The sequence below is a fragment of the Panthera onca genome, chromosome C1 (assembly GCF_046562875.1).
Source record: "Panthera onca isolate mPanOnc1 chromosome C1, mPanOnc1 haplotype 2, whole genome shotgun sequence".
NCBI classification, from domain to species: domain Eukaryota; kingdom Metazoa; phylum Chordata; class Mammalia; order Carnivora; family Felidae; genus Panthera; species Panthera onca.
In genome coordinates, this window is record NC_138346.1 from 141,631,069 (window position 1) to 141,644,146 (window position 13,078).

The 13,078-nt window shown below is 37.0% G+C and overlaps 1 protein-coding gene across 5 annotated transcripts in view; it reads left to right on the plus strand.

The window, feature by feature from the left end:
- ARHGAP29 (Rho GTPase activating protein 29) overlaps positions 1–6,424 on the plus strand; it is a 64,136-nt gene extending 57,712 nt beyond the window's left edge. For all 5 annotated transcript variants that reach the window (XM_078451641.2, XM_078451642.2, XM_078451643.2 and 2 more), the window contains 4 exons: positions 411–643; positions 1,788–2,118; positions 2,244–2,352; positions 4,364–6,424. In XM_078451641.2, the coding sequence (XP_078307767.1) occupies positions 411–643; positions 1,788–2,118; positions 2,244–2,352; positions 4,364–5,253 (1,563 nt within the window). In that variant the 3' untranslated portion in view covers positions 5,254–6,424. The remainder of the gene's footprint in view (positions 1–410; positions 644–1,787; positions 2,119–2,243; positions 2,353–4,363) is intronic.
- The last annotated feature ends 6,654 nt before the right edge of the window (positions 6,425–13,078 follow it).

Consider the following 13,078-nt stretch of genomic DNA (forward strand, 5'->3'; position numbering starts at 1 on the left):
CCCATACCAATAAAATTGAGAATATAAACTTTTTCTAATTAATGTTATTAATATGACTTTTAATATGGTTTTAATAAAACAGCTCTAGATCTTGCTAACTTTGGGGCAGTCATGAATGTAATTGGTATAGGGTACAGCAGAGTTTTAAATTCCCATCATGCAGCTTTAGGTTTTAAAAAAGTTTTACTGATTATCAATTAACTCATATTTAATATAGATATAATTTTTGGCGATGTCAGATTCACCTTATAGATCACATTGGTAACAAACGTGTACATTTATAATGAGGATTAACCTTAAATCTTGTGAATCGTAATAGACATGCTAAATCACTCAGTAGCTAGTTAGTAAATTATTAACGGGGGAAAAATGGACAGATTGATATTCCTAATGTAATCTTATTTCTTTAGCTCCCAGAACCATTCATTTTATTCAGATTGTACAAAGAATTTATAGACCTTGCAAAAGAGATCCAACATGTAAATGAAGAACAGGAGTCAAAAAAGGATAACCCCGAGGACAAAAAATGGCCGAGTATATGTATAGAAATAAACCGAATTCTTATAAAAAGCAAGGACCTCCTAAGACAACTACCAGTGTCAAATTTTAACAGTCTTCATTACCTCATAGTTCATCTTAAGCGGTAAGAATTTTGTATAAGACAAGCATTCATTAGTGGGTGGAAATCAGTGTTTTCGTTTTGCTTTTTTTGGTTTTTTAAAAATTGTAGCAAAATACACATAAATTGACCATCTTAATCACTTTTTAAGTGTATGGTTCAGTAGTATTAAGTGCATTCATATTGTACAGCTAACATCCTTCCTTCAGTTGCCTCCTATGTGCCAGGCTCTCGCTGGGAAAATAAGGATGAGAATGTAAGGTTTCTGTCACCTGTTGTGCTTGTCAGCCTCGGGGCAGACCTGCAGAGAAGTGCAGTTGCAGCACGGTTCTTGTTCTAAGGGAGCTGTGCACAGCATGCAAAGGAACATGGGGGATTGGAAGGTCGTGAATCAGAGAAGGTAGCCCTTAGCCAGATGTGAAGAGCTGGGTGGTGGTTTGGTGACCAAGAATCTGAAAAGGCATTCCGGGTAGGAGGTAACAGACACAGAGACACGAGATAAGTTTGCATTTGGGAAGTATAGGTAATTCAGTTAGGCTAGGACAAAGCAAGCAGTAGCTTGAAGTGAGTTAGGTAGAGGCCTGATAAAGTCATACATACCTGCCAGATGAGTTGACTGTCTTCCTTCTGTACCTACTGAAGAATTTTGATCCAGGAATTTAACATGTTCGGATTTGCTCGTTAGGTCTTTCTGGCAGCCATATGGAGAATGAGTTGGAGGGGGTCCTCTACTGCAGTTCAGAACTTCTTGGGTAGTCTAGAAGTGAAAGGTGTAGAGAGCTTGAAACAAGGCAGTAGAGCAGAGAGATCTTTAGGAGGCAGAATCAGAAGACTAGCTGTGGCAGTAAGAGAGAAATCGACAATGTTTAACTTTCCAGCATAAACACCTGGAGGATGTGCTATATACTAAGATGGGAGCATCTCTTAGGGTTTTTTTGCTTCTGCTTTTCTGCTGGTAAAACTTTAGTAGTTCTTTCTACTTAATTAAATTTGATCCAGTACTGTGAAACCCAATTTTCTGTGTGGTCAATATCTAATCAAATAAATATATCCTTTTTCTAGACTTGTACCACCCATTTTTCCTCCACCCTTCCCAACCCATAGTAAACTACCATCAAGGAAATCTAATAGGCGAATCTTATACAGCTTTCTGTGTTCTATTTCACAGAGTCGTGGATCATGCAGAAGAAAACAAAATGAACTCCAAAAATTTGGGGGTGATATTTGGCCCAAGTCTCATTAGGCCAAGGCCCACAACAGCACCTGTCACCATCTCCTCTCTTGCTGAATACTCAAATCAAGCACGGTTGGTAGAGTTCCTCATTACTTACTCACAGAAGATCTTCGATGGGTCCCTGCAGCCACAAGATGTAGTTGTGTGTAGTATAGGTGGTGTTGCATCTCAAGTTGATCAAGGCTGTCTTCCAAAGCCTCTATTGTCACCAGAAGAAAGAGACCCAGAACATTCTACGAAGTCACTGTTTTTCTCTTCAAAGGAAGTGAGTTTTGACCTTTATGGAATTGTGTTGGAAATTTGCAATGTTTGTATTAGTAAGTTAAAAATCTTTTAATTGTTTTAAGGTGTGTTTTACTTCTTACATTTAAAATTCTTCTCTGTCAACAGGATATGCATACTGTGGGTAGTGAAACCAAAAGTTTTGAGCCAGCTACATCATTTGAGGAATCAGAACGAAAGCAAAACGCATTAGAAAAATGTGATGCATGTCTCACCGGTGAGTGACCATGTAAAATACATGTTTGCTGACTTAAAACTGTGCCAGTTAACTATGTCTAAAAGCCAAAATGAGTGAAGTCAAAAGAAATCAGAGAAAGAAATTTCATTAGTAAATGGATCTTTACTGGCCATTAAAAAGTTGCTCTGTACTATACCTTACATTTGAATGAATGTCATTCTTTACAATAAGACATCTTGGAATTCATAGTCGTTTTTGTTCCCTTTCCAAAAAGTTCTTTTTCATTTTTGCCTTCAAGTAAAGTCAAGGCAGAAATGTGTTGAACAGTATGAATTATCATACAATCTGTTAGTATATAGAGTATTGTATTGACCTAACTGCTCATACGAAGTCAACTAGAATCCTAAAATTAAAAATAGACTCCTAAAACTCCTAAAACTTTTTTCAAGTGCTTTTACCTGTCACCTTTCATGTATTAAGCATAAATATGTGTATATCTTTTTTTATTTACTTGACTACAGTCAATTTATTCACTGTATGATAAGTTTAGTTGCAGCGGTTAGCTGTCAAGCTGGTGAAAGGCTTCCATTTGTTACTATAATTTGATATATCACCAGAGCTAACTTCCAGTTTTTAAAAATGTAGTGATATACATTAAATTTGATGTGTAATCCTATATCAGTGATCATAGTCTGACAGGATCTAAAAGGTAAGGAAGCTAACATTCATTAAGTATTTGCCTGCTCTGTGCTAAGCACTGTGATTGTTGTTCGATTCCGTATATCTGAGTTGATCTTCATAACAATTCTGTGCTGTAAGGTAGGTAGTACCAGCCCCATTTGACTCATAGCCTAATAGTCTGAGGGTGGTTAAAGTCAAAGGTCATGCCCCCAATAAATTGTTGAGTCAGTATTTGAACTTATATCTGTGCTTATTTCACTCTTGTGATCTAGGGCTCCCAATTAGGAACAGCAGTTTTCATAAATGTCCTTTTTTTGAAAGCATATTACATATCAGAAAATTGTGAACACTTTTCATGATTACATCATTTAGGCCACACATCATCATAGATATAATTTTATGATTTCTTTTTCTTGGTAGATGAAGACAGGGACAGTGACATTGCCTTGCCCAGTGCAAAAGCGGTAGAGCTGAGCTAAACCCAGCACGTGGGCTTCAGAGTATGCACTCTTACCCATTACACGATAAGTTTGTCCCTCAGAACTTAAGGAACATATTTTAGTTGGTGCCCATAGCCCGACCACAACCGCTCAGTTCCCTTAGAGTGGTCCTTAAATGTGGGGAAGGACCTGGGAAAGAAACACGAGACAGCATTGCCCTGGAAGCCCAGGGGAGACAGGTCAGTGGTGTCAGGTAAGGAGGAAGGTCAGCTGAGATGAAGACTGACCAGTGATTCTGATGGCCTCCTGTCTGCAAAGCTCTGCCTAAGAGATGTGGGGGGAGGGCCCAGCAACGGGAAAGGACTGCCTGCTGTGCTCAGGGCAGCTGAAGTTCAAAGCCAGAATGGTGCCGAGGCACAGACTTGTTTGATGTTTTCCAGCAGTAAAGAGGAGCCATGAGCAGAGGGCTGGAATTTTCCAGGAATGGGAATTTTTCGGGGGAGACACTGCAAAACAGGACAAGGTTTGAAGGAGCTGAGCATTCTAGTTTGAGAAAACGTGGACCACGGGTCCAGACTGTAGGAGAGAGAAGAAAGTAAGCCTGGGAGTAAACAGTAAATGGGGAGAATGGTGTTGTCTTTACCAAAAACAGAACAATTCAACCTTAATGGGACAGGACGAATGTTATAGTGCATTTATTAGTTGATCAGATAAGAAGGGGCATCTAAGGCATCTAATAGGATATGTTCTCACTGTGGGTTGAATGTAACTGAAAATAGCAGATTGAGCTCTGCATAGATAATTGAGAATAACTTGGAAAAATACATAAGACTTCTGTTTTGATTGGCTCTTCATCTATAAATCATTCACTCTCTTGTTAACCACATGCCATGAAATTTGATTTTTAAATAAATCTTTTCCTTTTTTAGACAACAAAGTGGGTTTGCTTATAGACCTAGAGCTTGAATCAACATCACAGAAGATGGAAGATGTTTGTAAAACCTCCAAGCCACTTAATCTGAAATCAGATAGGGAAGCAAACAGTGTTGAAAGGCATGCTCCAAGGACCAAGATGAGACCTGTAAGTTTGCCTGTAGATAGACTACTTCTTCTGGCAAGCCCTCCTAATGAGAGAAATGGCAGAAATATGGGGACCGTAAATTCCGACAAGTTTTGCAAGAATCCTACCTTTGAAGGAGTTAGTAAGAAAGATACTCCTTCTGTTGGTTGTTCCAAATTGGATGGCTCTGAGCAGTCAACTCTGCAAAGCCCTTGGGAGCAACAATGGGAACAAAATGGACTAACTGTAAAGACTGCAGTGACTGTGCCCAGTGCACTCCAGGACAGAGGACTGACAACGAGCCCCAGGATCACTGGGGGCCACCCAGTCAGTGCCGCCCAGCCCAGTAAGCCATACTCAGAACCAGTGAGGCCAGCAAGACAGGTGTCTGGGAGACGGTCCTCTGATTCCTGTCCTCCTGCTCCTGTCCGAGCGCCCAGAACACTGCAGCCGCAGCATTGGACAACGTTTTATAAACCACGTGCTCCCATGGGTGGTGTGAAAGGGGATGAGGAGAAACCTGCAGCACCCTCCCCAGCACCGCCTCCCAGCACAACTCCCACCCCCCAGGGGCATGCACTAAGAACAGTGCCAGACTCTGAAAACGCCCCAGCTGCCCCCACACAGCCCACCAGGAAGCCTAAAGAGAGCCCTGAGGAACGGGACTTGCCTGATGTGCCGCCAGCGTGTCAGAGACCAAGGCTAAAACGAATGCAACAATTCGAAGACCTTGAAGATGAAATCCCACAGTTTGTGTAGGGTTGTCAGAATTCAGCTTTTCTCTTTTTGTTGTTTTGTTTTGTGGTATTATGTTTTGTGAAAGAAACTTTTGACAGGGCCCCTTTTGTATAGTATTGCCAAATCATGGATTTTGCTATTTGTCGTCGTCCTTACATTATACTGTGTTGGTTATGTTTATTGAGTGGTAGATTGTTTTGATAGGGCCCCATCTGTGCCTCACTGGAATTATATGTATTTTTAAAGTTGTGAATAAATAGGTGGACTCATGTTTTTTAAAGTTCAGTTGATTTTTCCCATAAAATGGTTCATTTAAATGCATCCCTAATATATGATATAGTTCTCAACTAACAGGTGCAATTGGGGAAAATCAGCTTTATTTTTTGAAGTGAAACTATGTTGCTTATTTATAAAAGAAATATTTCTGAATGCAAGTGCCTGAAAGATCTTTGTTTGGTAGGATTGTTTTGTTCACACAATTTTATAGTGTGTCTTCGTCCATTTGTATGGTATATATGTAACCTTTTATTTTTCAGTTGGCAGTTCACTTTTTAATATTTACATAATGGCCAAAAGGCTTGCAAATCTCTATTTAATTGCATTTTGGTTAATTGCCAGATTTTCCATGTGGTAGTCAATTGAATTGTACAAAGAAAGTGCACTTAAGCTTGTTTCTAAATTACATAGTTCAGCTCTGCCTTATTTGGCTTTAGATGGTTTTAATACATTTAATATTTTTTTTATCTCTTGGCTTTGTTCTGCATAAACTTTTGTTCAACAGTTCTGAAACTTTTGGTATTTTATATAATGGTCCAAAAATGTTTTAAAATTCAATGCATTTCCTCTTCATATTGTCTGTTTTTTGTTTTTTTTTTTAAACCACTCTTTGGTATGAAATGTTTTCGCTTTTAAGTAATTCTGTGTACTTTTTCTACCAGGACTTTTAACCATTGACGATGTATGTTTCATCCAAATCATGCAGAGATTTATTTAAGTTGATTCTAAGAGTATAGTTCGATAAGGATCATTGTTTGGAACTTGAGAGAAGGTGTAGATGATTGGACAGATGTATTTCATTTATCAAATTCTCAGTTTTTAGAACTAGTACAGTCCTGTTATTTTCTGGGTTTCATTATTTTGCCTAAAATAGGGTATAAAAGGGACTAAAAAAGTAAAATAGCCTCTTTTCCTATGTGTGAATTATATTTGTAGCAAATGCTTTTATATGACCGTGTTATAGTTGATAAAAAGTGTGTGTGTGTGTGTGTGTGTGTGTGTGTATACATGGCTTCTCATGTATAAATTAAGTTCTCATGGTTTCTCTGAAATTGTTGCCTCTTAGGGCCTGAGACTTTAAGATTTATTAACTGTTGGCTTAATGGTCAACACTTGGGCTCATACATCCCTTACTATATAACATGGAATGCATTTATAGGACATTGCTGTTATAGCTCTATATGACATTAGAGACTAGGGAGAAATGAGTAACTCACTCCTTTGTTCTGGAGCCTTGTTGTTAGTCTTTATTGTACAGAATATAAAAGAATCGTATTGCTTCAAAAACCTAAAAAGTAAATAAGAGCCAACATTTATTGAGCCCTCTCTTTGTGCCATGAACTCTACTAAATCCCTACATAAATGATTTCATTTCAGGTTCACTGCAACCTATAATATGTAGGTAAGTACTTTACTATTCCTGTCTTACAGATAAGGAAACTGAGGCTTAGTTATGATGTGCTCTAGGTTCCACTGGTATCACAGTTGGAGTCAAGTCTCAAACTGGTTATCAGACTCTTGGTGGTTAGAACTCTTACTGTGTTATTGCTAAGTATTATCAGGTAGTATTTAACAATATAAAATGCACCTTAAAAATTTTTTCATTGTGGTAAAATATGTGTAACATAAAATTAGCCATTTTAACCATTTTTAGGTATACAATAACATTAACTACATTCACATTATTCTGCAACCGTTACCACTATCCCATCTCCAGAATGTTCTCATCATCCCATACTGAAACTTAGAAAGTATACATTTAAATTCCTTCAGTTTTCTTTTAATGTATTGAGACAACAGAGTCAAAACATATGTCATAGAATCAACTGGCGTCTCTGTTTCCCCTTACTGTTAAAGCTCACATGTGAGAGTTCCACTTGGGCCTTTCTGTCTTTAGGGCCCTCTGGCATCTCATCCAGCTTAAACCGTCAGTCTATGGGTGCTTCTAGTTTCCTGAGACATTAAGCAAGTATCTCCCAGAAGATGTTGCTGTTTCTAGAGTACTCACTGTGCCCTACTCTACTCAGTAACATGGCAGCAATTCCTCATAGGAAATTGTTTTATGACACATGGAAAGAATGTGAGTCAAGGGAAAGAGCAATAGTGGGGAGTCCTTTTAGAGCTGCCACGCCACTAGAAAGGTTTGTGGAAAGCATCTCATTCAAGTTTGCAAGAAGTCATTTGTGAAGGGTTGATCCAGACTTTCTTAGATAGGCTTATTTTACATAGTGAGAAGTTAATTAGCATCTATGAATATTTAAAGTCACTTTTAGTGCACTTCAGGCAATGTATTTCTTTTGATGTATAGATGAAGAAGAGATGATCCCTGTGAAGGACTTGTCCAGAGATCTCAGAAGCAAATGAAATCACACCTCCCTTCCTTGAGTGATTAAAATTAATTTAAACATGATACTAAAGCGACACTACTCCCAGCTAACATTGTGTTGCTTACAGCATTTGTACAGCTATAAAAGTCTCTTTCAATGGCAACCATTGTATATTTTATGATAAGTTATCATCAATATAATCTCTGGGTTTTTCTTTCCTAGAGGCAAGAAATTGTTTTGATGTGCTGATATGATTATATATGTAGATAATTCAGTAACATCTGGAGTTTAGCAAAGTTGCTACATTCACAATCAATATGCAGACGTCCGTTATATTCCTACATATCAGTAACAGGCAATACAATTTTTTGGAAAGATCTCTTAAAATAAGTTTGAAATACCTAAGAATAAATCTAACAAAATATATACAAGATCTTCATGGAGACAATCTAAACTCCATCAAGAAGCATTTAAAGAGATCTTGGAAAAAATGGAGTGCTCTGTGATGTGCATGGAATGGAAGCCTCAATATTGTGAAGGTGTTCATTTACCTAGCATTTATCGATTCAAATGTAGGGTCATCCAATGTAATTTTGAAAGTAAGCTGCAGACATGATTCCCCATCCCGCCTAAATACTTTAATGATATTTCCTTGAAACAAGAACACTCCTACGGAACCATAGTATGACAATCAAAACCAGGAAATTAACATTGATGTAGGACATCCAATCCATAGACCACATTCAAATGTGCTGATTGTCCCAATGTTCTTTGCTTCAGCATCCCTAGGCAAGATCAAATGGTGCATTTCGTTGTCCTGTCTTATTACCTCCTTTGACTGGGAACAGTTTTTCAGTCTTTTTTTTCATGACCTTGATTTTTTGAAGAGTATAAGCCAGGTACTTTGTAGCATGTCCCTACATGGGTTTATCCAGTTTGGGTTTATCCAGTTTTTCCTCAGGATATACATTTTTGTCAGAAATGATATTCTTCTCATTATATCCTACCAGGAGATACACAATGTCAAATTGTCCCATTGCTGGTCATGTTAACTTCAATCACTTGGTTTAGGATAGTATCTATCAGTTTTGTCTATTTTAAAATTAATAAAAAGAACTTTGTGAGGAGAGTTTTTGAGACTGTGAAGGTCCTGTTTCCCATCAAATTGTCACCAGTTTGAGTCTATTAACACCTGTTGCCTGAATCAATTATTATTATTCTGGTTGCCAAATGGTGAATTCATCATTGCTTATGCTTTGATTGATGTGAGGAAAAGCAGTCCCTTCTCCATTTATTGTTTATTCATTTATATCAATGTGGACTTATGTATTCCTCCTTTATTCAGTAAATTCCTATATATGACTATCATTTATTTTGATACTGAACTTTTTCCAGATTTGGTCTATGGGAGTCTATTCCACCTTGCTTCTATGTCCTTTTGATTTAAAACAAAATTTTTTTTTAATGTTTATTTATTTTTGAGAGACAGAGGCTGAAGCATGAGCAGGGGAGGGGCAGAGAGATGGAGACAGAATCTAAAGCAGGCTCCAGGCTCTGAACTGTCAGCACAGAGCCCGACGCAGGGCTCAAACTCATGAACCGTGAGATCATGGCCCGAGCCAAAGTAGGACGCTAAACCGACTTGAGCCACCCAGGCTCCCCTGTCCTTTTGATATTTTTTTAGCTCTTCCTTATTTTTTGGCACATGAAGGTATCCCAAGCTTATCTTGTACTTTTTCCTGAGGAACATTGGTTCCTTTAAATGGAAAATAGTATATGGAAACCAAGACCTGAGAAGTGCTCATTGCTTCTGGAGAGTCATTGGTTTTAAGCCCTATTGGCAGACAGATCAAAGAAATACATGTGTGTACACAACAGACATATGCTATATGTGTATCTATATATACATATATATTGAAAAACCTTGAGTTCACATTAGTACCTTCAATTCTAATTCAATAGTTTAGAGTTTAGTATTTCCCTTTCCATATTTGTAACTCCTTTCTCTCATAGTGAGGAATCTGGCTCCCATAATCCTAAATGTATTATTTGCTTACTTTTTATGTTCCAGCCTCCTGACAACGCTAGCTGCTGCATTGGGCCACCTAGCTCCAAATATGTCAAATATGTCAGCCACCACTGCACTGCCCTGACCACACGACTCCCTAATAACACCAGTTGAAACCCTAGTCTCAACCACAAGGACCAGGCCAGCTGAGCCTTGACCCTAATGATGTCAATCCTAACCATTCGATCCTCAGCCCTGGTCATCTGGCTGAATCTTCCACCCCAATCAGAAGGAAGGGAAAGGACAAATTCATGATCTTTTGATAATAAGCAAGTATTAAGTATTTGTTTACTAAATTCACTAGGACAAGTCTGCAAATGAAAGGTTATACATATATATCAGCAATGTTTAAACATACATTAGTATATTTGTGAAATTCATAGAATTTTAAATTATTTTAATATCCCTTTTGTTCCCACTCTAATACTTGCAAGTAAATTTTAAATATTAATACTTCCTGAATATCTAGGCCATATTACATATGCTGTTTTTTAATGTCTTTACAACTAAAGTTTATTACCCTATATACATAAAATTAACATACTTTTCAGAAAATAGGGTGAAAAAGACTACTTTCCCCTGTTTCTGAGTTACAAATGTGAATAGACCAATGAGCTTTTCATTGTCTAGAGAGTGATAATTGGTAAATGAATATGGCCCTGAAATAAAATCAGGTCACAGACCAAGTATTAGGTAAGATCTTATTTACAATTTTAGACACAAAGCCTGACACATGGTTGCTTTCCACTAAATTAATTATCTGTATCTCATTTCATTTTACACCAGAAATTTGCTTTTTGAGATCTACTTCCAATGAATTAAAAACTTTCCTGCATCCAGCTATTTTCTTCAAAGTTGTGAGAGTTCATCTAGCCAGGTGCCAGTGAAATCAGTCCATGGTGGTGTTATTCAGCACAAGAGAAAGCTGTGAACCTATGAATTCCCCGTCGACAAGTGCAGATACGTATTTAATTCAGATTCACTGGGAGATTTAAATGACTTTTTGTTTTAACTTGAGTCATAAATGCAGAAGTGTGTAATATATGTGTATCGTTTAAAGAATAAAATGAACTCTCAATATCCCCTTCAGAGAATGTTAGGGAGACACCAGAGCAGCCTCCCTGATCACATGACTGTCTCTTCCCCTCCTCCGACACACACACTCTCTCTGGTGTAACCTCTGTCTTGAATTCTATGTTCACCATTTCCTGGCTTTTAAAAAAATTTGCTACCTATGTATTATTTAATTTTGACTGTTTCTTTAACCTTTTACCAGAGCATCATTGAATCTTTTGTGGCTTCTTACATTCATATTTTTGAGATTAATCCATGTAAATGTTTGTAGCTGCAAGCATATTTTTCCTTTTTTTAACTACTGTAAAGTATCCCTGTGGTAAATTTACCAAGGCAAGAATTCTTAACTGCCTTTTTCAGATGAGCAAATAGACTTCAAAGAGGTTAAATAACTTACTTTATGTTATATAGCTAATAAGAAAGGGTGCTAAGACTTGGACCCAGGTGTCTTTATTATAAATGCTGTCATTTCTAAATTCATCTTCAATTTTTAAGCCAGAGGCTTTCATAAATAATATACTTTCAGGCTAAAGTTTTTCTTACTAGTTGCTAGGATACTAAAATTTAGGGTTATATTCCAACTCCAAGGTCATTTTTAGTGTACATGCGTATTAAAGTTTATTCATTTCTTAAAACCACTGCATCTAAAATTGGTGAAGTTTTTCTGGATTGCAGCAAATTTTGTAGGTTAAACTTTGCTAATAATGAGAGAATAACAGAGCAGTGATGGAATAAACAAACAATTCTACCTCTCCACACTCAGTTCCAAAAGAATAGTTTGGAAAACAGTGCTGTAATGGAGAGCTATTAAGGAATTTAAGTATATTGAGAATAGTGTTTGTATGAGATCTCCTAGCTTCTGTTTATAATCAGGAAAAGAGTCAGCAATCCAGGTGAGAAATAGGTCCTAAATTAAGCCACTGACCTAATTCCAGTTTATTTTTAGGAACATAATTGACAGGGATTAGTGACCCATTGTGAATGTGGAGTTAGTGAAGGTTGAGGGTGGAGTTGGCAGGGTAGAGAAAGTGATGCTTACCCTGGAAGCCAGGGACAGAGTAGTTCTTTTTACATGCTAGAAGTGAAAACAAAGGATTGAAGTTAAACATCTTACTTGCTCCTTTAGGCAGAATGAGATCCCATGACTGGTAGTAAAACAGAGGCAGATTTTGTTTCAGTCCTCTCTAAGGAATCCATTTATGATTAGAACTGTTTATAAATAGAATACATTATCTTGTGATTTGGTGAATTCCTCAAAACTGGAAAAGTATTCAAGGCAAACACTAACCTCCTATAAGGATTATTTCTAGGGAGGAAGTTGGGCTAGATCTGTAAAGTCTTCAAGCTCTGATCCTAATTTTATGACCTTGAATTTAAAGTGAAGGAGATGTTTCTAAAATCACTGCATTAAGCAATTTTAGTTTTTTCATTATGCCCCTTTTATTAATGTAGGCAAGGAAACATTATACTTCATTAGAGACATCATTGAAGACTTTTTAAAGTGCTGGGGGGCAAAAGTCAACCCAAAATTCTATGTAGAATAAAAATATTCTCTATAAATGTGAAATGTAGAAGTTTAAAAAAAAAGTTACTAGCAGGGCTGCATTAACTAAAGTCTGTAGAGAGGTCTTTAGGCAGAAGGAAAGTGATCCTAAGTAGAAATACAGAAATGGAAAGAAGATTTTTACAAAAAGCGAATGCGAGTGAATTTTGACTGTTACAAAACAATACTGGCAATGTGAAGTTTAAAATTTTTGTAGAGTTAGAATACATGGTAACAATAATATGGAAAAGGTGGAAAACATGGAAGAATAAAGTTCTGGTATCGTCAAGGAAGTGGTAAATACAATAATTTGTATTAAATTTAACCCAAATGTGTATCATAACATCAAAAAGAGTAATCCAAAAGAAGACAAGACAGAAAAAAAAAAAAAGGTAAATGAAACAGTGGGTCAGATAGAAAACAAGTAGTTGGATAGTAGGTACAAAATCACCTAAATCAGTAATTACATTAAATGAAAATGGATCAAATACTTCAAGTAATAAGCTAATGTCAGATTGGGGAAGAAAACAAAGCCTACGTATGTATTTCTGATTTACA